Here is a 25,000-nt window from a genome sequence, read left to right on the forward strand (position 1 = left end):
TGCGAGACAGGACTCCAGTGGCTCTCAAGCTGGTCCTAATGGCATTAAGAAACAGAGAAGAAAAGTAACCCCAGAAAAGCACTTTGTACCTGAGGTGTTGATGGAAGGGGATTCCCCTTCCAACAGTAATTCAACGTCTCTCCTCCTCCAGTCTTCCATACACTAAGAAGAATCGCCAATAAAGGTAAGTGTTATGCTGTTAATGTTTCATTCATCATATGCCATTGTATTGTTTATGTACTACATCTATATTTCATGTATAAAATTTTTTTGTTTTAATACTTCTGGGTGTCAGGAACGGACTAATTGTATTTACATTATTTCTTATGGGGAAAATTGATTCGAAAATCATCTATTTCGATAATAGTCCCACTTCCAGGAACGGATTATGGACGATAATTGAAGGACCACTGTATTCCCATACATTTCCCTCTTTGCTTCCATGGATAAGGTTCATCTCCACAGACTCCTCAATCTGATATCCAATCTTTCATTACCTAAATTTTTTTGTTACCCTCATCACCTTGCTCCTTCCTAATGTTCACTTTTAATTTTTGTCTTTTACATACACTTTCAAACTTGTCCACCAACTTCTGCAACTTCTCTTCAGAATCTCCCAAAAGCATGGTGTCATCAGCAAAAAGCAACTGTTACAACTCCTACTTTGTACATGAGTGGTATACAATACTGACAAGATTAAAATTAGACATGTGCAACATCTGTGTATTGTAGATGTTTTGCCATCCATTGGCTTTATCAATACAAATTCAAGGACATAATTGGAAGACAGTAGAACTATGTACAAAAGACAAGGTAATCAGTCCCTCAGCTTTGGAGTTGGTGTGAAGAGCATTAGATTCTTCATGACTACAGTGCTCTTCACACCAACTCCAAGGCTGAAGGACTGTTTATGTCATCTTTTGTACATATGGTTGTATTTCTTTCAATTATATACAGTGAAACCTCGGTTTTCATCTGGTCCGGTTATCATACAATTCAGTTTTTGACCCCTTTTTGGGGCGAAATTTTCCATTTTCGTGTATCTGCTAGGAAATCACAGCCTCTCATACATTCGTGACTCAGTCTGCTTTTGTTACTCGTTCAGTGACCATTACTCCACGCGTTCATCCGAAACATTTTGTAATAATCCAATTTTTGGGGGCACGTGGCTGCTAAATAAGCCACATGGGGCCAAAGAAAGTTCCGAGTGCCAGCCCTTTGGTAAATAAAATGAGAAACATGATAGACTTCAAGAAAGAACTCATAGAAAAATACGAAAGTGGTGTACAGGATGTATGGGAAGTCCAAATCAATGATCAGTTCCATCCTGGCAAAGAAAAAAGAAATCAAGGAAGCTGATGTTGTGAAAGGGGTAAATGTGCTAATGAAACAGAGATCGCAAACAATCGAAGATGACGAGAAGTTATTGGTGTGGATCAACCAAAAACAGTTAGCAGAATCTATTGTCTTTCAGGAAGTCCATGGAGTTTGAGGCGAGTGGCCAGGATGTGGAAGAGTTGGTGGACGACCACGGAGGAAGAGCTAATCACTGAAGAGCTGCAAGACTTCATATGGAACAGCAACAGACCTTAGCTGAGGAAATTGCTTCAGAGGAGGAAGAAGGGAGAATGTGCCTTCTTCAGCAATTGAGGACATTTTGTGCAAAGTGGAGTGAGGTGCAAAGTTTTGTGGAGAAATATCACCCTAACAGAGCTGTTGCAAGCCATGTCAGCAACATGTTCAATGACAATCCTGTGTCCCATTTTAGGCAAATCTTAGAGACACCAGAAACAGTCCTCTCTGGACAGATTTATTACGCTAATATCAACACTACAGCTTATTTGCCTATCACAATTGATCTAATATGACATATGAAGGCGAAGAGAGAAGGGACGGAGTAAACAGGGGCGGCGAACAAATAAAGAATGTCTAATAATATCAGTGACCATTCTATAAATGGAAGGATTGCGGAGATCATGAGAGCGTACATAGTAGCGAAGGCAATGGGCATCACGGCGATCGGATAAGGATGGAACGTTCACTTCTGCATAGAGGCTCTCGACAGGGGAAGAGCGAAAAGCACCAAGGCATAAACGTAATCCTTGGTGATGAATGGGGTTAAGGCTAGAGAGAGTAGCAGGAGATGCCGCTGAATAGATCTGGTCACCATAATCAAGTTTCGATAAGATAAGGGTGGAATGTAGGCGAAGGAGGGTTCGACGATCAGCTCCCCATGAAAGATGAGCAAGGGTTTTAAGAAGGTTCAGCCGGCTGTGACAAGTTGCCTTCAGAGAGGTAATGTGAGGTTTCCAGGATAACCTACGATCAAAGAGGAGTCCCAGAAACTTGACTGTATCACGTTCAGGGATACGGGAGCCATAGAGGTACAAAGGATGATCGGAGATGACAGAGCGTCTAGTGAAAGTAATTTGGTGGGTTTTAGTGCTGGAAAATTTAAACCCACGTGTGGTGGCCCAATTGGAAACACTGTCGACTGCATGCTGGAGAGAAACTGTAATAAGGTGACAGTCAGCGCCTGCACAGGCAATAGTGAAGTCATCAACATAGAGTGATGACCAAATATTTGATGGAAGACTAGAGGCCAAATCATTAATAGCAAGGAGAAAAAGTATTGTGCTCAGAACACATCCCTGGGGGACACCTTCAGCTTGGATAAAGTCCGGGGAGAGCACATTATTAACCCGAACACGGAAATGCCTGTCAGTTAAAAAGTTCTTAAGGAAGGATGGTAGATTGCCTCGAAGGCCTAAGGAGTGGGCTTGGCCTAAAATATTATACCTCCAAGTTGTGTCATATGCCTTCTCAAGGTCAAAAAATATGGCAATAACTGAGTGGTTATTCGCAAAGGCATTACGAACATACGTATCCAAGCGTAGTAAGGGGTCTATGATAGAACGTCCCTTACGAAAGCCATATTGACGAGTGGAGAGACTGTTGTGTGTCTCTAAATACCACACTAAACGTCTATTTACTAGGCGTTCCATCACTTAGCAAACTGCACTGGTAAGAGCAATGGGACGATAGTGGGAGGTTTCATGTCCCGTAGTGCCTGGTTTGCGGAAAGGGAGAACAATGGCAGATTTCCACAGCTGTGGAAGAACTCCTTGTGACCAAATAAGATTGTAAAGGCGTAATAGGACTGCAAGGGCTGACTGATGTAAATGTTGTAGCATTCGAATATGAATGTCGTCGGGCCCAGCTGCCGATGATCGGCAAGCTGAGAGTGTTGCCTCCAGTTCTTGAAGTGTAAAAGGCACATTATACTGTTCTTCTCTGAGAGAAGAAAAGTCCAAGGGTGCTAACTCTCTGGCAGACTTTGAGGAAAGAAATGAGGGGCATAGATGGAGTCCCTGAGAAATACGGACCAGATGATTGCCAATTTCATTGGCAACATCTAGTGGGTTTGCTATATCAACACCGGTAACCCGCAGAACAGAAGCCGGGTCAGGAGAATATTTACCACTCAGTTTTCGTACTTTTTTCCAGACTGCACTCATAGAGGAAGCAGAGGTGATGGTGGAGACATAATCTCGCCAGCAAGTGCGTTTAGCGTCACGGATGACACGGCGAGTGATCGCACGCTTCTGCTTAAAATCAAGAAGTCTCTCTGGTTCTATTGTACCGGTACCTGCCCCATGCAGTGCGTTTCAAACGTACTGCACGAGCACAAGCAGGAGACCACCAAGGCACGCATTTCTGAGAATGCCTGCCCGAAGTTTGGGGTATAGAATGAGAAGCTGTGGTTAAAACGGAGGACGAGAAGAGGTGTAAAAGCTCATCGATGGAGGACGAAGGAACCTCTCTAAAAACAGTTAGGTGTGAGTAAAGGTTCCAATTTGCCTGATCAAATTGCCAGCGTGGGATGCGAAGAGGTGGTGAATATGAAGGGGAAGTAAGAATGATTGGGAAATGATCGCTGTCATGTAAGTCCGGAAGAACAGACCAAGTGAAGTCTAATGCGGTGGAGGAAGAGCAGACTGAGAGATCGATGCAAGAGAGAGTGTGAGTCCGAGGATCAAAATGGGTGTGAGTACCTGTATTTAAAACATGGAGGGGGTGGGTGGCAAGAAAAGCCTCTAACTGAATGCCACGGGAATCACAGTGAGACCCCCCCCCCCACAGAGGAAATGGTGGGCATTAAAATCACCAAGTAACAGAATTGGTGGTGGTAATGACGAAACAAGAAAGGCAATATCCGGAATAGATAATGCCCGAGAAGGAGAGAGATATAAAGAACAAAGCGTATACCACCTATGCAAGTGGATACGGGCTGCTGTGTAATGCAGCGAAGTATGAACAAATAGCTGATGGTATGGAATATCAGTGCGTAGAAGAAGGGCACTTTCATTAAAGGTCCCATCAGGAAAAGGATCTGAAGAATACAATAAATTATAGCCTGAGATGGGAGAGATAACAGCAGAGTAATTCTGGTTCCTGTAAGCAAACACCAACAGGGGAAAACTGGGAGAGTAACATCTGAAGCTCACCCCGATTACCCCTGAGGCCGCGTATATTCCACTGTAAATAGGCCATGATTGGCAATGATAAAGATACCTGAAATCCGCAGGTAAGGGTTCCTACGGACTAGAGGAGTTAGAAAAGTCCACATGCGGAGGCAGTGGAAAACGTTCAAGCAGCGAGGGAACGGAATGCTGTGAAGAAAGGAGTTGCGCAGATGGAGTAGAGAGAGAAGGAGCGGAGGGTGGATCAGTGTCCATTGATGGTTTGGTCTCTGCAATATATTCAGAGATTGCTTCAAGTGTTTCAGAATTCAGAGACGTCGTATGGGAGACAATATTGGAAATGGTAGGGGGAGGATGAGTAAAGATTGGAACTGTAATGGACTGTACCAAGGTAGGGGGGGATGCGAAAGGGTGGAGGGAACTGGAGAAGCGTGGAAGGGGACAGAAGAGGCAGAAACCTGGGAGGTGGCAGAAGAGGAAGAAACTTGGGAGGGAACAGGGGAGGAAGGTACAGTACGAGGAGGAGGGTGAACCTCTACACTTGTAACAGAGCCAGTGAGAGGGGGAGAACCAGGTACAGAGACAGGGAAGGGAAAATGAGGAGGTGGAAGATGGGTAGGAGGTGTTAACGGACCTTTTTTTGACTTTTGAGAAGTAGAGGGACGATTGGGAGGAGGTGTCATACGAGATCTCGTCGCTACTGAGGCTTGCGAGAGAAAACACGAAGAAGCAAGATCAGACTGAGACGTTGAAGTAGGGACGTCCGAGCCGAGGACAGCAAAAGAATTAGCTACAGGAGTGACTATGGGAGAGGTAACCACAGAGGTGGGTGTAGAAGATGGGATACCAGAAGTGGGGGGACGTTTTGAAACACTGGAATAAGAAACACGAGGTCGTCTCCCTTGGAGGCGGAGATGAGAAACTGCCATGGCATAAGGGAGACCTTCTGCCTCTTTGAGGTAACGGATTTCCCGCTCATTTAAGTAGACTTGACAACGGCGAGAGTACGAAGGGTGAGCCTCATGACAATTAAGGCAAGAGGGAGGTCGATTGCAAGACGTATTAGAATGGTCATCGGCACCACAGACTGGGCATTCGGCGATACATCTGCAATATTTCGCTGGATGGCCAAATCGCCAGCAATTTCTACACTGTTGCGGTGTAGGGATCACCTTTCGAACTTGTAACCGATGTCCTGCTACATAAACTGAGGATGGGAGTTCACGGCTGTCAAAAGTTAAACGAGCCACATTGCTAGGGTATCGTCTCCGCCCGCGGGCAGGAAGAACGTAAGTGTCTACCTTGAGGATTGGGAGATCTTGGAGTTCCAGCTGTTCAAGAATGTCAGTGCCACATGTCTGGAAATTTTGTTGAACTATGGTATGGGGCAGAATGACGGTACCACTACAAGAATTGAGGGAATGATGCTTTTCAATAGTTACAGGAACAGTATCGATATGGGAAAGACGAGAAAGCTCATGAGCCTGGGTAGCATTCTGTACGGTGACGATGCGCGTACCGCTCTTAAGAGCATGAAAAGAAATATCTTTACCAACATGGCGTAGGAGTGCCTTGCCAATACTGTGGTCAGAAAGATAGGCAGTAGAGGAAGTCGGTCGTAAAGTGAAGAATTTAGTCCATTGTGCAGTCTGAAACAGTGTGGAAAGGTAGTGAAGGACGTGTCAATCTTTTCTGAGAAGAATGAGAAGGTGGAGAAGTATCATCAGCAGGTAATTGTCTTTGTCGTTTAGGCGTGGGACCAGAGTTGGCCCGACGTGGAACGGGCCGGCGATTCGAAAATTGCCGCACCGTAAAGGGAGAGGCCGGAAGCATAGTCAGAGGAGAGTGAAGGTCAGATAAATCGAAGGAGTCAGTCGAGGCCTCAGTACCTGAAGCGGGTGAGGAAACAGCACCGGCAAGAGGTACAGAGGCATGAGGAGTGTCCGAAGAATGGTCCAAAGACGAGGCGGGGTCAGAACGGGGTGCGGTATCAAGAAGGGGCCCGGGGGTAGCAGGTTCATGGACTAGGGCTGCCATGGTTAGGTTACTTCTTTCTTTTTGTTTTTAAGAAAAAAAAAGAAAGAAGAAAAGAAAATAAAAATAAAAAAAAGAATAAAGAAAAGGGGGGACCGGGGAGGGATAGTTCCTAGGAGGAATGAAAGGGCCAAAAATCTCCCTCCACGCCCAAGAGGACCTCAGCACCGCAAGTAGCGCAGATGCAGCATGGAACCCGTGCCATACCCTACCCATCATGTCAGTAAACCAGCAATCCGGGATAGGAACCTCACATCTGCCGAGCTACCTCAGTGGACAAAAGAGCGGGCGGCCGGAAATCTGCCACAAAGCATACCTCCTTCGGCCACCACCCCCGGAATCCGAAAGGTGGCTTCCAGAGATACACCCGTCGCCCGAGAGACACCCAAAGCCACCCTCCGGGATACCGGAGAGGGATCAGGACATCCCCAGGCAATCCAGATTCCACGGCAAACTACGCCACCGCCAAGAACCTCAACGGAATGGGATGGACCCCGGTACCCTTTCCCCTACCTAGGAACTAGCGTGCCTGTGGAAAAAAAAAAAAAAAACAAAGGCCAAAAAGGAAGGGCAAAAGGGAGGGGTGGGGAGGAGGAGGAGGAAAGGAAAAAGGGGAGGATGGGGAGGATGGGATAGGGAACGGGGCATTGGGGGGTAATTAGGTTCGATCTGAGGAAGTAGACCGACAGGTCTAATTCCTCAGACCAAGAGCCTCTTCACCACGCCAAGGAGCCCCCCTTGAAGAGGAACATTGGTAAAAATCGAACATTTCTGCCACGTTGAGCTCAATTTCAAGGTAACATTTATGAAGGGGTTCAGGGAAACCAGCAGGCCGGACTTGAGTTCTGGAGATGGGAAGTACAGTGCCTGCACTCTGAAGGAGGGGTGTTAATGTTGCAGTTTAAAAACTGTAGTGTAAAGCACCCTTCTGGCAAGACAGTGATGGAGTGAATGATGGTGAAAGTTTTTCTTTTTCGGGCCACCCTGCCTTGGTGGGAATCGGCCAGTGTGATGATAATAAAAAAAATAATTTTATCGTGAAACTAATCCAATACCTGTCCGCCTGCCAGTCCCAATTCCAATACCGAGTCAAGAATGGATTGACATTATTTATACAATTATTACAATAATGCAGTAGTCTGCATAACAGTAAATCTTCTATTTTTTGTGAATAAAAATTCCAAATGGTAAGCAAGAGTAATATAAGAGGGGCCTGTAGTCGTGACTAGTGAACAGAGAAAATGTTATTTTAATGCCAGGAATGTCTACATTGTTTATTCTGGATCCTATTTTGAAATTGGCATCTGTTGAAATTTGTGTGAAATCGGCCAAATTGCCAATTTCTGACCACTTTATTGGGTAGTTGAAATAAGTGAATGGGCGGTTTCTTGTACTCAGTTGACAGACTAGAATTAAATAAGTTTATTCTGGTATACACAAATACAGTTACATAGATTATCATACATAGCAGTGTATGTATAGAGAACCTACGATAATCCAGAAAAGTCAAAGTGACTTATTTCCAGTACCTGGCTTGGGCTTGCCATATATGATTTTTGCTAAATATTTTTTTTTTCTCGGTTGTTTGTTGGGCTATCTCATTGAAACTTGGGCAATGTATGATGGAAAGATGCTTCTTAACGTACAACAAAAATAAAAAAGATGTACGATAAATAAGGGAGTTCACTTCTCAGCCATTAGCCGCCTCTTTGCAGTATACTTTCGTATGGTTTTTATGGTTGTATTTTCATTTTTTGGACTCATTTGATAGAATGGAAGATATATTACAGAAATAGACATGATTTTGATTGTTTTCATGACAAAAAGTACCTTGAAATTGAGCTCAAAGTAGCGGAAATGTTCGATTTTTGCCGATGTTCAATGAACTGTGTAAGTCAAGTTGGTTAATTTTATTAAGTGTATTCTAACCTAACCACTCTGTAATTCAGGAAACTCAGTAATCCGGCACACTACAGGTCCCAATGATGCCAGATTTGTGATGGAGGACCTGTATGTATACATCTTACGAGCCAGTGTTTCGGACGTATATATACTCAATAATTCAAGCGGCTTCAAATCAAGCAGGAGAAAGCTGGTAGGCCCCACATGCGAGAGAATGGGTCTGTGTGGTCAGTGTGCACCACAAAAAAAATCCTGCAGCATGCAATGCATAATGAGGAAAAAAAAACTGACCGTGTTTTTGGATTAAAATGCTTACTTTGAGGTGTATTTTCGTATGGTATTTATCGTTGTATTCTCGTTTTCATGGTCTCACGTGATAAAACAGAAAATATATTGCAGAAATATAAAGGATTTTGATTAGTTTCAAGATAAAAACGACCTTGAAATTGAGCTCAACATGGCAGAAAAGTTCGATTTTTACCAATGTTCAAGAGTAAGCAAATCACACCATATGTCCAATACACGTCAACTGGGGAGTCTAATATTCTTTCACTAGTGCACTGATATTATTTATACCATTTTTACAATAATGCAGTAGTCTGCATAACAGTAAATTTTGTATTTTTTGTATGAATAAAAAATAAAAATAGAAAGCAATAGTAATATAAGAGGGGCCTAGAGACATGACTAATGAACAGAGGATGTATGTTATTTTAGTGCCAAGAAAGTCTACATTGTTTATTCTAGACCCTATTTTGAAATTGGCATCTTTTTTAATTTGCGTGAAATTGGCCAAATTGCCAATTTCTGACCACTTTATTGGGTAGTTCAAATCGGTAAATGGGCGGTTTCTTGTACTCAAATGATAGAAAAAATGGAGTTCTAAAGAAATAGCTATCAGTTTGGTTAACTGGAACAATGGAATTGGCCAAAAACAGGGCTCGAAGTCGGTGAAATCGACGATGCATATATGTCGCCAAGACCGCTAACTTCGCAGGAGCATAATTCCGCGAGTTTTCGACCAAATTTCGTACTTTTGGTGTCATTACCATCGGGAAAAGATTCTCTATAATAAAAAGAAATAATTTTTTTTTCCAAAAATTTTGCAACACAGAATGACAGTTTCAGAAAGGGGCTTGCGACAGCCAAAGGGTTAAATGTTCATTTATCCATTTCATTAGTCATTTATATTTATTTCTCACTGTTTTCTGTACGTAAAACTACATTCTCTATAAAATGTATATTTTGTTAATATTTTTGGGTGTCTGGAACGGATAAATTGGATTTACGTTATTTCTTATGGGAAACATTACTTCAGTTTTCATACAAATCAGTTTTTGGCCGACCTTCTGGAACGGATTAGACAAAAACTGGGGTTGCACATGTGTCTAATTTTCAACTCCTACTTTGTGTAAGATTCTTTATCTCTTAATCCCACACATGTTGCCAACACCCAAGACTTCACTTCTCTTACAATACCATCTATAAATATATTGTACAGCCATGATGACATTGCACATCCCTGTCTAAGGCCTACTTTTACTGGGAAATAATCTGCATCTCCTACATACTCTAACCTGAGCCTCACCATCCTTGAAAAACTCAAACTGCTTTCAGTAACCTACAACCTATTCCATGGCAGTAGGAGACATAATTTAAGGAATGGCACTGTATGACCCATATGGGCTTAGCACTTCCCCAAGAATAATAATAATATTAAGCAAGAGAATGACAATACTTATGAGGGGATTCGATAAAACCTAGGCAATGTGATTTGGTGGGATAACACTTGATTGCTGTCTGTGATTTTTAAGGGAAGGAAGCGACAGTACAAGTAATGATACCTTTTCACTTATGCAATCCTTCAGATTAAAAGTACTGACAGTATAACATTCTTTTTTTTAAATCTTCTGAAATATCAGAGAATCTGAATCTAATGACACCAAAAATGCAACAGTTTATGGAAAAATTACAGAATTACACAGGGATTAAAAGTTTACAAATTAGGTACAAAATGGAAGTTGTCACAGTTACTAGTTAACAAATTAGATACAAATAGAAATTGTTACAGTTACTCTCTGCCAATGACATTTCTTTTGGGAAATTCTGAAGAGAAGTTGCAAAGGATGATGGAGGAATTTGGGAGGGTATGTAAAAGAAGGAAATTAAGTGTGAACATAAGAAAGAGCACGGTGACGAGAGGAACAAAATAAAAATCTTTACAGGCATTGAAAGACTGACTGTCAGACTGCATGAAGTACAGAGGAAGTGAATGTGTTCAAATATCTGGGAGTGGACCTGTTAGTGGATGGGTCAATGAAAGACTACATGAACCACAGAATGGACATAGGGGAAAAAGGTGGGCAGTGCAATGAGACATCTGGAGAAAAAAAACTATATGGAGGCAAAATAGGAGAAAGTACCTTAGAATAGTAGTACCAACACTTACGGTACACGAGTGGGGAAACATGGGGTTTTAAACATTGTATCGAACAGAAGGCTAGAGCAGTGATGTGTTTAAGGGTAATACAAACATTGTGAAGAGAATTCAGAGCATGGAGAAAAGGAGGAGGAGGGGTTGAGATGGGTTGGGCATTTGGGGAGAATGGAGCAAGGCGAGATGATGGAAGGAGAGGGCACAAGAGGATTCGAGTGCTAGGGGCTTCAACATTCAATAGGCTTGTGTAAGAACATTAGATTGGAGCGAGTGGAAACACGTATTTTTGTGGCTATGTATTGTTGGAGTGTGAGCAGAGTAACACTTAAAAAGGGATTCAGGTAGTACAGTGCCTGCACTCTGGAAGAGGGATGAGGATGTTGCAGGCCATCTGAACTGTAATGTCAGCACATTGCAGTATGTGGCACACAACTGGTGTAACAAAAAAATAAAAAAAAAAAAAAAAAAAAAAAAAAAACTGAAGTAGGCCTACTGACCCAAGTTAGGCAGGTCATTTTGAAATCCAACCCTTCTCACTCATATTTGTCTATACAGTAGGGCCCCACTTTACAATGTTTCACCTTACAGCATTCCACTAATAAGGTCATTTCAAATTATGACCAAAACTCACTATACGGCTCCCCCCACCTGACTAATATGGTCACCGCGTGCCACCCGGTGTGTTTACATCTGTGAGCACAGTCTCTTCATTGTGTCTGGAAACTTTAAAACACTTGAAATTTTGGAAAGTTATTGCATATTTTATATGTACTCTGATAATTATACCTATGTGTACTTGTACCTAAATAAACTTACACACTGTGCTGGCATGCAGGTATACATTAAAATCACTAAGAGTGTCCCTCTAGTCTTGACGCCATATTAATAATAATAATACGAATACATAATAATAACAACCACTCTTGGGCACATTAAATGCCTTATTTTACATTAATATAAACATTTTCATTAATCCATCTATGATATTTTCTTCAAAATTATACAAGAAACACATTACATAGCATATAAACATGATACATACACCCAAAGTACAATAAATTTCACATAAATACGAGATGCGATACCAGGTGGAGGGAAAGAATTCCATTTTCCCCAGTCCAGCACCAGAGAAAGTGTATATCAATGCACATTAAATGCATCTGGCTTTGTTTACAAATTGTCAGTATGATTTCTCATCACTTCTCTGTCATTTATGATGCATCTAAGGGTAGTTGTTAGAGATGATTAAACTCGGTGAGCAAGGTATGTTGACGGTGGTAATAACATCGCTCTGGGGTGCTTTAAATAGTATCGTATATTACGTTTAGGTGTGGTAACCAGGAGGCTACACCTACCAGGCTACTTACACCTGACTTCCTACAAACATTACTCCCCTCTCACCCTACATTAAGACTATACATATTTTAAGGTAAGTAATGAGTGTACTGTATGTGTATTTTATCACTCTGGCCCCTTTAAATATCGTACCTACCTACACCTACCAGCTACCAACAAATATATACTACTCACCTCTCACCCTACATTAAGACTGCAAAATATTTCAAGGTAAGTAATGACTATACTGAGTATGTATTTTACATTTTTTTTTAATGCCTAGTTCTACTGCTAGCTTTAATGTTAATGTAAACTTATCTGGAATTTCTATGCATTTACAAGTGGAAAAAATGGCATTCTGCTTTTTGGGAGTAGCCTGGAACCTAACCAGTCATGTTAGTGGGGCCCTACTGTATAAAGTTAGCCCTGGTGTATTTTCAAAAATTACACCTGGTCAATTGCTCTGCTCATCTATAACTACTGCTAAATTATACTTTCTTATATTCCTTTAAACCTTTGCTCATCTAAACGTTAAGCCATTGGTTCAGATACATTCTTTGCCGAATTTTTTTTTCAATGCACTGGCCGTTTCCCAATGAGGCAGTGTGACCCAAAAAGAAAAACTAAAGTTTTTCATTTTACATGTAGTAAATTATACAGAAGGGGTTACTAGCCCCTTGCTCCCAGCATTTTGGTTGCCTCTTGTTGGATATTCTTAACACCATATCTATTTTGGGTATTTAAGTCTGTTTCTTCCTCTTTAAGCCACGCGTGTCATAAGAGGCGACTAAAATGCCGGAAGCAAGGGGCTAGTAACCCCTTTTCTGTATACGTATATTATTAAATTTAAAGAGAAACTTTCGGTTTTTCTTTTTAGGTCACACAGCCTCAGTGGGATACGGCCAATTCGTTGAAAAAAAAAAAAAAATTAAGTGTGTCTTTCATTTGTATAGTTCAATCTTTTTTCCTGTGTCTTTAAGGAGTAGATTCTGAGCTCCTAAACCATCTTCAAATGTAAGATTCTTCATAGAGTAGATTAATTTTGTCATCCTTCTCAGTCTATTCTCCAATGCATTTACTGTAACTTCTATGAATGGTCAACTGAAATGAACATTTTTTCTTTTAAAAGCTTAATGAAATAAGTGTACCATTGAGAAGGCTCCAGGAGGCATTAATGTAGCATACAGATACAATAACACTTTGTATATTTCTTCTCTGCAAGTAATGTCCAGAGAAGACATATGTGGGAGAAACTGGTAGACATTTCAACAAGTGCATGGATAAACATTACATCTCTCCTGTAACTAAGTAACTTGTTGTATCTTCATCTCTATTCAACCACAAAACTGAAATTACTAAATCAGTTTGAAATTAATCATACTTTTAAAATTGTACTTTTCGTACATTAGCTACCTTTCTTGGTCTGCATATAATTGTAATTAATGGCTTAATAAATCCTACTTAGCAGAAGATTATCGAATCAGTTTGAAATAATGAGTCAAACTAATGAGTCAAAATGTACCACTGTTCATTTAGCTACCTTTGTTACTGTGCATATAACAGTAGTTAACTGCATAAGAAAATATTTAATAGTCTAAATCTTATGTATTCTTGAACTATTATGATTAGTTTGCCCAAAGTGCATTTGCATACTAGTGGCTTGCTTTTGTGCCTAACAATATTTTCTTACATGTAAACTACATTATCCTTGTACAGTATAATTTTTTTTTATTTGAATTTGATGTTAGAATAGATAATACAACCAATACTTTCTGTCATGCAAGTGAATGTGACCAAAACAGATTCTGACAGTTGCAAACTGGTATTCAAATTTTGTCGTATTTTTTAAAATGGTACACTGCCAAACCAAACCATATACTACCTCAATTCCAAAATTTAATATGTCTGAAGGACTATTTAATCTCAACAAGATAAACTGAGTCCAATTCAATAAGCATCTTATCAAAAGGCTTGATAACAGAGATGTGAAGTGTTAAGAACAATGGATGTCAAACTCTTCTGATTAATATCAATCACGGTCAGATAACACCCTTTTGCAGTCAGATCAATGGAAATCAGGTGATACCTCTTTGTTCTTATTCCAGCTGAACTGGCCGTGTGGTATAGTGTAAGGACAACTAATTTCTTACTGTTTGTTACATATTGGTTTTTTCTTTCTCTCCCACTTTTTTTTATTTAAATACCAAGATTAATGTAAAAATTTACCACTACAAAACAGTGATTATATAATTAATGTATTTTCTGTGGAGACAAAGTGTTAATAAACTTATACATACCCCTTTCACTCTCTTGTCACATTTGCCACAAATGGGAGCAAAATACTTCTCGTAACAGTCTTCACAGTGAAGGGAACCTTGCTCTTCTACAAATCCCATGTCAATTAGCGCCCTACGACAGCTTTCAGTGGAGCATACAAAGTGATCTGGGCACCAAGTCTTGCCTAATGCAGAAACAAAGGGACCCCTGTGGAACATTTTAAATGTAATTAAATGTAATAGCAACATACATGTATGTCATGGCATTTTTCAACTTATTAGCTAGAAGGCTATGAAAAATTTACATCATAATGAGTATTCTAAAGATTTTGCATAAGCAGCTTCAACTTTACTGCTCAAGAGATATATAACACACCTTATGCAGACACGTGTACATTACAGGTAACTTGGCATGCAAAGCCATATAATGCAGGGAGAGAAAAAGAAATGCGTTCACAGGTACATGTACAGTACTACAGTAGTGACAGTATAATACATTTAACAAAGCCATAAAAGTTTAAAATACAGTATACATTAGAAATTAGAACAATGTGACCATAGCCATTTTAAAACCTTAGTGATTAGATATTAGAAACACTGGTTTATGCATTCACTTTTATTCAAGCACTCCTAGTAACTTTTTATTAATTGCTAATTTATGTTCATTAACTGTTAGATTTTTATATTTATTCATTGCAAATCATAATGTAGCTTACAGTATTGTTCTTTAGATTACTTTTATACCTTTTTCAGTTTATCAATACTGGACTATATTATATGAGTGAAGAATATTGTATATACTGTACACTGGAGTGCGTTAGTATTACCTGATGGGTGTGTTGCAGCCACGGCAGGTGGGACGCTCCTTGCTGGTAGTAGCAGCGGGTGTCACTGTGCCTGGCCACAAGGGACAACAAACATGACAAAAGATACACACACAACATGCTTAGGGCAAACCTGGGCCACACCTGCCCTTCTACAATAATTGCAAATCCATAGCCACACCAACCAACCTGATCTGGCGTGTGCAGTCAGCACAAATGGGTATCCTGGTGGTGGTTGATGGATTCATCACACCACGTCCACGACGAGGGGCAGTCCTCTGCCCACCAGTCTGAGCAACACCCTTCATAGAGCTACCACCCAGGTCTGGCATTGGTGTGGGTTTGGGCATTCCACCCATAGATGGAGCAGGTGCTGGAGCCGGAGCGAAGACAGGAGCAGGGCCTGTGGGAGCGGGGGGCTTGGGGGCTGCAGGTTTTGGCATTGGGGCTGATGCGGATGCTGCAGCTGGACCTGGAGCAGGCTTAGGAGCAGGTGCTGGGATAGAATTAACAATAGGAACTGAAACAGGAGGAAGGATGGGGGCAGAGGCAAGTTTTGAGGGAGCTCCTGGGGCCGGACCAGTTTTCTGACTTGGTGCTGTAACTGGCTTAAAACCAACATTTGATGATGACTTTGGAACTGGCTTCGGAGCTGCCACAGGCTTAAAACCACTAACAGGCTTTGAAGCAGCAGGTTTAACAGCAGCAGGTTTAGGAGCAACAGGCTTGGAAGAAGCAGGTAGAGTAGATGACAGCTGAGGGGTGGGAACACACTTGCTTGCAGAGGGCATTGGCTCAGTGATGGGTGCAAATGAGGGAGGCTCTATTTTACCCTTTCCTTGTGAAGAAGGGGTTTTGCATGCTGGAGTTATTGCAGGGGCTGGTGCAGGAGCAGGTGCATGGGCTGGAGCAGAAGCAGAAGCAGAAGCAGGGATAGTTTGGGCAGGTTTAGCGGGTTGCTGGGCGGGAGGGGAAGCCTTTATGACCATGGTATCGTAATCTTTTGGTGGTGGTGGAGTGGGCAAGAGGGGAGGCCTCTTAGGGGGTGGACCAGCTGCATGCTTTGGTCTGGGCACATAAACAGGTTCCCCCGCAGGCGCCCAAGAAGGTGTACGGGGCCCCTCCTCCACCACATCCACCGTTTTTGGTGGTGGCCACACAAAAGGTGTACCTACATCGATAGTGTGGATACAGAATGAGCAGAGAACCCAGAAAATAGGAGCAAGGGATGAGATAGTCATCGATAGTACCCAAACCAGATAAAGTCGATATTATAAAAAGCAGCGAGCCAATTACCAAGAAGTGGAATTCAAGTCAGACAAGTAAGGAATTATTCATGGGAATGAAATCCACAATTTTTGTTTAATAAAATGAAACAATTCCATTAAAAGTGCCAGTGAATCCATTAGCAATAGATATACCAATAAATGATAATTATCGATTGATTGTTAAAAGAATAAGTGACCATGACATCCAGGAGTGGCAATAATATGCCGCAACCAGTAAAAACAATGTAATTACCAAAAATGTTCCAAATTGGGTCAAGCGAAAGGCAAGAAAGCAGAAATAAATAGGGTATAAAAAGCAAAGGGGAGAGGAGGGAAGGACCATACCAGACAAAAAAAAAAAAATGGGGACGGGGAAAAGAAAAGGAAATCCCTAATTAGAATGCGATTCCCCAGGCAACTAGTTCTGGCACTTATATTATTATTATGGCAGTCCAGTAAAAACCAAGCAGCATGTGACAAACAAAAACGTGCGTGCATCAATGACCCCATATATGTATACTGCACCAGCCAACTCACATGCACTTATTTTAATAATTTGGACCACCAGCTCTGTTATTCATTTCCAAACTTAAGCAATTATGATTAATTTATTGGAAGCAAAAAATGCTTTATTTAAAAAAATGGTTCCTCCGTCCAAAAAAAATGTCTGGTAAGACTCCCTCTATGAGGTACATGCAATTGCCAGGAGGATAAAAAATAATAGTTAAGAAGGCTGGACAGAATCTAGGAAATGTGAGTTAAATGGCCTGTGAGTAATAGTTAGTGAAGAGCTGGGAACAGGGGCACAAGACACGTGCTTGGGAAGCATTGGAATGTGCAATGGGGAAGAAAAGGTTGGCGAGGCCACAGAAAAAGGGGCAGACTTCGGAATCTGGGTTAGCTCCAGCACAACTCCAGCCGCAGCAGTTGCAGCAACAGGCTGCTTACAATACGGCAGTTTACACCACCACTGTCCACTTCTGAAGCAATGATCATGGTATACTAATGCCACCTTTGCCAACCCGAGTACTGTTCACATACTTTGTTTCATATACTAAAATTACAGAATTAAATTTAAAATACAGTGTTACAAGGCAGTTGTGATTAAAGAAATTCAGATGTAATTTTAAACTGGTTTATTCCTAAACAGTTAGAAAATATTATCCAAACACTATTGGGTTACTGAATGAGAAAATTGACTGTGGCAAGCTAACATAATCCACTGGAATACAGCACATTTCATATTTGAAAAACTGTAGCGGACGGAAATAAAAATCATCTCAATTGTGTTAGCAGGTATGTAGCAATGCACTTGTCTAAAAGTACAGCACCAAAATGAATGAAACTCAGAGTGGACAGTGGGGATGTTCAAAGAGTGGGCAGTGGGGATATTTATGCTATGAAGCAGTCTGCCCCACCATTAACATGACAGCTGGATACTGTAATGCTCCTTGCTCACAACCCACAAACACCTTAATCTACCACCAGCAACTACTTTCTGGTTCAAACAGGCATATCCAGGTTTCACTTGTTTAAATTCAAAATTCATAAATAAACAACCATGTAAATGAGCAGCAAATGGTGTCTAGCAATTGACATAATAACCACTTCAAGTCTGAGTTCTACCAAACATTTCCACAAGAGAATAGGCTTAGAATTACAACAAAAACATTGATATACCCTGTGGCACGCTCTAATCTCTCCTCATAATTTTATACTCTGAAATCCTCATAACTCATACAGCTTCATCTCAAAATACTCATGAAGTGGAAAGACATTACACACTTTTAATTAGAATGGTATTTCCTTGAAGGATATATTAAAAAAAAAAAAAGTGATATTTAACTAGTCAACTAATATTTCCAACATTTTACACAATACATCAATTAAGATTTAAAATGCTGTCCAAACAAAAATCATTATATGGAATGGGTATTCCCATAACAGAGCAGAGCTGCTGACAACTTTTTGAAGTCTGCACTCCATACAACTCTGCAATTAAAACATTTTATTTTGAATACAATGCCACAGTGAGACAGCAAAAATACTCTCGTGACATACTATTGTACTTCAAATGGCAGGAAATACCATGTCCAGTTTATTGTTTTTATACAAAACTGTTCACTAAACTTTCACAACTTGCATGAAATTTATGAGGTTCAGCATTTACCTGAGCTTGGCAATACTAGTATGAATGTAAAACCCTTCTCATTCCTGGATTTGCCCGACATTCATTAAACCTCTATTGCATCATATTCTAATACAAATATATTAAGAGGGCTGTCTAAAAAAAATCCTACATAGAGTAATTAAGTCATGTTGATTAATAATGCATAGCAGTGTTATATGAAAACCATATTATACACACACACTTCTGGAATATTTAAATTACACCTTGAAAGTTTAAAAATATTAATGTATCACTGACAAATAGACCAGTGTAATTTTTAAGCATGTCACAACTTCCAATATCAAAAATAGTGAGGAAAAACCCCATGCTCAAGCTGCAAACAAAGTATAATATATATACAGTATTTCCAATAAGTTAAAAGTACTGTACCTAATTGACCTACATTGTACACCATAGTAATAAATATGGTATCCCTTCAAGGGTAGGGAATCCTTGAAGCTGGTGAAGGATACATGATCAAATGTTATTATCTCCCCCCCACCCCCCTGCTTTTTATTCCCCAGGTATTGTATGATCCTTATGGATTTAGCACTTTCCCCTGCATATCGCACATTATAATAATAATAATAATAAGTTTATTAGTACATGATACATAGCTGTACAAGGTATTATAGTAGTTAAGTGTACATGTCAAAAGCCCCTTTTATGCAGAGCATTATGGGCAAGCTTAAAATAGCTTAAGATTATCTAAGCTATAACAGATTTAATGGTAACAGTTACAGTAAAATTTACAATATCAACATTTATGAATAAAGCTGTATCAGGGCTTTAATACTGTACAATACTCAAAACATGTGCATAAGGTGTACCAAGTATTATTTTTAATCTTGGGGAAGATGGGGGGGGGGGGAGTTGAATGGTTTGGATGCTAGCCAGCCTTCATAGAAACTGTAAGTACGTTATATGATAAATTGTACTACCTCATATTAATAATAGAGTAAAATACTGAATATCTGAAATTTACCACCCTTTACCTGTCTAGACTTTAGTAGTCTAAGTATTAGGTTAAGTCTGCCTGAAATGCCCCGACATAATAGTGGCTTTCTTTGTACCAATCAAATTATGAAATGTAAACGCACATTGTAACCTTTGCAAAGAAATAAACTTTTGTTTGTTTTGTACAGTACATGTAAGGGTAAATATTCCTACAATATTATGTTGACTATAAGGCCACTGGGTACTTTAAGACTGGGAAAAGGTAATTACTAATAAAGTCTACCTATATGAAGAAAATTATACTTTTGGAGATGCTAAACTTGTAGTACTCATTCAGCATGCAGAGAATGTGGAATGGAGGCAATTAGGTTTGATTCAAGAAAGGGGAGGATATCATCTCTAGATCAAGAACCCCTCACCAGCATCAAGTAACTTCCTAACATCCACTGAGGAGTGTGTGTGTGTGTGTGTGTGTGTTTATAATATATATATATATATTATATATATATATATACACACACACACACACAGTATATTATTTATTTTATTATCACACCGGCCGATTCCCACCAAGGCAGGGTGGCCCGAAAAAGAAAAACTTTCACCATCATTCACTCCATCACTGTCTTGCCAGAAGGGTGCTTTACACTACAGTTTTTAAACTGCAACATTAACACCCCTCCTTCAGAGTGCAGGCACTGTACTTCCCATCTCCAGGACTCAAGTCCGGCCTGCCGGTTTCCCTGAATCCCTTCATAAATGTTACTTTGCTCACACTCCAACAGCACGTCAAGTATTAAAAACCATTTGTCTCCATTCACTCCTATCAAACACGCTCACGCATGCCTGCTGGAAGTCCAAGCCCCTCGCACACAAAACCTCCTTTACCCCCTCCCTCCAACCCTTCCTAGGCCGACCCCTACCCCGCCTTCCTTCCACTACAGACTGATACACTCTTGAAGTCATTCTGTTTCGCTCCATTCTCTCTACATGTCCGAACCACCTCAACAACCCTTCCTCAGCCCTCTGGACAACAGTTTTGGTAATCCCGCACCTCCTCCTAACTTCCAAACTACGAATTCTCTGCATTATATTCACACCACACATTGCCCTCAGACATGACATCTCCACTGCCTCCAGCCTTCTCCTCGCTGCAACATTCATCACCCACGCTTCACACCCATATAAGAGCGTTGGTAAAACTATACTCTCATACATTCCCCTCTTTGCCTCCAAGGACAAAGTTCTTTGTCTCCACAGACTCCTAAGTGCACCACTCACTCTTTTTCCCTCATCAATTCTATGATTCACCTCATCTTTCATAGACCCATCCGCTGACACGTCCACTCCCAAATATCTGAATACGTTCACCTCCTCCATACTCTCTCCCTCCAATCTGATATTCAATCTTTCATCACCTAATCTTTTTGTTATCCTCATAACCTTACTCTTTCCTGTATTCACCTTTAATTTTCTTCTTTTGCACACCCTACCAAATTCATCCACCAATCTCTGCAACTTCTCTTCAGAATCTCCCAAGAGCACAGTGTCATCAGCAAAGAGCAGCTGTGACAACTCCCACTTTGTGTGTGATTCTTTATCTTTTAACTCCACGCCTCTTGCCAAGACCCTCGCATTTACTTCTCTTACAACCCCATCTATAAATATATTAAACAACCACGGTGACATCACACATCCTTGTCTAAGGCCTACTTTTACTGGGAAAAAATTTCCCTCTTTCCTACATACTCTAACTTGAGCCTCACTATCCTCGTAAAAACTCTTCACTGCTTTCAGTAACCTACCTCCTACACCATACACTTGCAACATCTGCCACATTGCCCCCCTATCCACCCTGTCATACGCCTTTTCCAAATCCATAAATGCCACAAAGACCTCTTTAGCCTTATCTAAATACTGTTCACTTATATGTTTCACTGTAAACACCTGGTCCACACACCCCCTACCTTTCCTAAAGCCTCCTTGTTCATCTGCTATCCTATTCTCCGTCTTACTCTTAATTCTTTCAATTATAACTCTACCATACACTTTACCAGGTACACTCAACAGACTTATCCCCCTATAATTTTTGCACTCTCTTTTATCCCCTTTGCCTTTATACAAAGGAACTATGCATGCTCTCTGCCAATCCCTAGGTACCTTACCCTCTTCCATACATTTATTAAATAATTGCACCAACCACTCCAAAACTATATCCCCACCTGCTTTTAACATTTCTATCTTTATTCCATCAATCCCGGCTGCCTTACTGCATTTTGATTATGTATCGAGAAATCCTGTTTTTTTTATATATATATATACATATGTATGTATATACTGTGTATATATATACATATATATACACAGTATATATATGTATATATATACACAGTATATACATACATATGTATATATGTATATAAAAAAAACAGGATTTCTCGATACATAATCAAAATGCAGTACTATGACTTAACCGACTAATGTACCACATCACTATTGCATAAACAACTTCAGCAGCATACATCAGTCTCCTCCCTCAACAGTCAAGTGGGAGGATAAGTGCCAGAGTAGCTCTTATAAGTTACTATTTTCAACTACTGGTTTTGGCACTCATCCAGGGAATTAACTTCCTGTGACTTGACTTGCATTCATGTAACTACATTACTTTATGCTCAGGTCTACTGAATGTCAGGTACAACTACTTGCTGGAAAAATTTCTAAATTCCCCTGTAGCCAGATTTATTTTGAGGATGACAGTTGTAAATGAGTTCATATTTTGAAATAATTTATGCCACTAACATCCTTATTCTGGTATGCTTCATAATAATTATTGCTGCAAAATAAATTTCACTTGTTCCAACAGAGGCTTTGACATGTCAATTTTAAGAATATTAAAGAAAATTAATTGTTAAAGAATGGAACTGTACAGTACAGTGTAAACTTGCCAATTTTTAAGAGCTCACTGCCACTTGGCTACAATAAAATAATGAACTTTATACAATCTACCCATATACCCTTATATATTTCATTAAAATTTTAAAAGTTATGCATTACAAATATAAAGTAAAATGTATTCATGCTACACATGCCAAAGCATTAATGTTCAAGGTTATTAAATAATTACATACTCTATAATATAATGCAGAGTGAAGATCACTCTCCATTATAATTTCTCTTTGTAATTAAAACAAAGGATGAATTGCAATGGGCAGAAGGATGGCAGGGCTGCAGAAAGTGGTTAGCCAAGGAGGCAGCCTCATGGTAAGCAGTGGCCATGTTGGCAATCACCCAGCAGGGTCAACCATGCTCACTGTCCATTACTGCAACCCTTCCTCTATGTGCCGAGACAAGTAGAAAATTAACAAAACATTGACCTAAGTTAGCCCTTTAATGGGTGAACAGCAGGCAAGGCTAGGCTGGCTTTGACTGCTGCATGAAACTGTACTGAACACCACACACACTTCTAAGCTTACCATGTACAAGTACTCATGGATAGAAAATTAGCTACTTGTGCATTAACTCACACTATCATCAAATCAGCATTTCACAGTTCAGCTGCCTCACCTACTGTTCCACATATATGGTCACAGTACCTTTCTTAGGAATGTGCGACCGCACATCCACGCTTCCAGCAGGGGCACCAAATGGTGCCTTCTGGGGCGCGGGGGCGGCTGGGGCTTTGAACGGTGTGAAGGTGGATGGAGGGGCCGCCATGGGTGCTGCGGGGGCCTGGAAGAGGACTGGGGCAGGAACAGGAGCCGGCGCCGGCTGCAACGTTGAGAGAACATGTTAGTACTAAGGTACACCCATGAGTTGGCCGGGACCACCTCCCTACGCCTGACATGGGAGGCGGGGGAAGCAGCCCCTTTGCTATGTGACTAGTGCTGAGGGCTGGGAACCTTGACATAGACCAACACTACTAAAACAATGTAATGTTGTATCCATACTATGCTAGTCAAGCTTAAGAATTGATGAATGCATGATGCTTTATACATGTTAGTTGCTGGCTGGCGTTCATCGCCATCACTAACAAGTTGCAAATTACTAACTGTATATCAGAACACTAAATTACTTTCTGGAGCAGCGTATGTATGGACGCTGAGCTATGGTAGACTGTGGCACTGGCCCAGCCAGTATCATGCGCAGGGGACATGCGCCACTCTACCTCAAACAGTGGGGCAGCTGGCGGGGCCTCGGGGGCAGCTGGCAGGTGCTCGGCCACCCCAGATGCCCCCCTCACACACTCTGCCGGTGACACATCAGCAATAGTGGCAGGTTCTGCTGTAACTGCGGGCTCTGCTGCAACTGCTGGCTCTGCTGCGACTGCTGGCTCTGGTTCTGGTTGCAAAATGGCCTTAGGCTCTGGCTGCAATATGGTGTCAGGCTCTGGTTCTGGCTGAGAGACAGCCTCAACCTCTGGTTCAAGCTGGGAAATAACCTTGGCCTCTGGTCCTGTCTGTGAAATAACTGGGGCCTCTGGTTCTGGCTCTAGTATAGCCGTGGGCTCCAGAAGAGTCTGTGGCTCTGGTTTAGCCTCTGTCACAGTATCAGTCTGTGGGGAAGCCTCTGTTTTAGGCTTGGCCTCTACTTCAGTTTCAAGCTGTAGATCTGTTGTTAGTGGTGATGCATCCTGTTGAACCTCTTCAGTTGTTGGAGCCTCTGCCTGGTGCTCCACAGGAGCGACGTCGGCCTGAAAGGACCGCGGGATGGTGACAACGCAGCATAACCCCCACACTAGGCTACAAACAGCACGTGCAAGGGAGGACTGACATGCATCAGGGAAACATTACCTTAACAATCAAGTTTGGTGACAGTCCGCCAAATAGCTGCCACCTCAGCTAATGGGCTACCCATCCATCCCTTCCCTTGCAACACACACCCACAAACACCCACCCACACACAAATGCCATTGGTAGACACACTCAACCCATCAAGCCTGATATAACAGCCTTCCACAATGCAACTCTGCCAATGTGCACACATCTGGGCTCTAAGCTTTGTGTATGTAAGGGGTAGTTTGGCCTATGTGGATGCTCTGGATTATATATAGCCTAGTTGCCAAATGTGTATTTCACTAGAACCAAATAATTTGTAAATGCTTCCATACACAGTATTTTCACAATGAGATTTTAATGTGCATATATTTAAGGTGTACACAAATAACCCGCACATAAAAGAGAGAAGCTTACGACGACGTTTCGGTCCGACTTGGACCATTGACAAAGTCACTTTGTCAATGGTCCAAGTCGGACCGAAACGTCGTCATAAGCTTCTCTCTTTTATGTGCGGGTTATTTGTGTATCGTTCCAGTCA

At 41.1% G+C, this 25,000-nt stretch overlaps 1 protein-coding gene across 1 annotated transcript in view; it reads right to left on the reverse strand.

The window, feature by feature from the left end:
• The window catches only part of LOC128688336 (Z band alternatively spliced PDZ-motif protein 52), a gene marked incomplete at its 5' end in the record, with an annotated part of 158,150 nt that overhangs the window by 48,060 nt on the left and 85,090 nt on the right, over positions 1-25,000 (reverse strand). The window contains 4 exon segments of the mRNA XM_070086722.1: positions 14,490-14,676; positions 15,482-16,463; positions 23,281-23,455; positions 23,760-24,377. Of these exon segments, the coding sequence (XP_069942823.1) occupies positions 14,490-14,676; positions 15,482-16,463; positions 23,281-23,455; positions 23,760-24,377 (1,962 nt within the window).

This window comes from Cherax quadricarinatus, chromosome 19 (assembly GCF_038502225.1).
Source record: "Cherax quadricarinatus isolate ZL_2023a chromosome 19, ASM3850222v1, whole genome shotgun sequence".
Taxonomy (NCBI): domain Eukaryota; kingdom Metazoa; phylum Arthropoda; class Malacostraca; order Decapoda; family Parastacidae; genus Cherax; species Cherax quadricarinatus.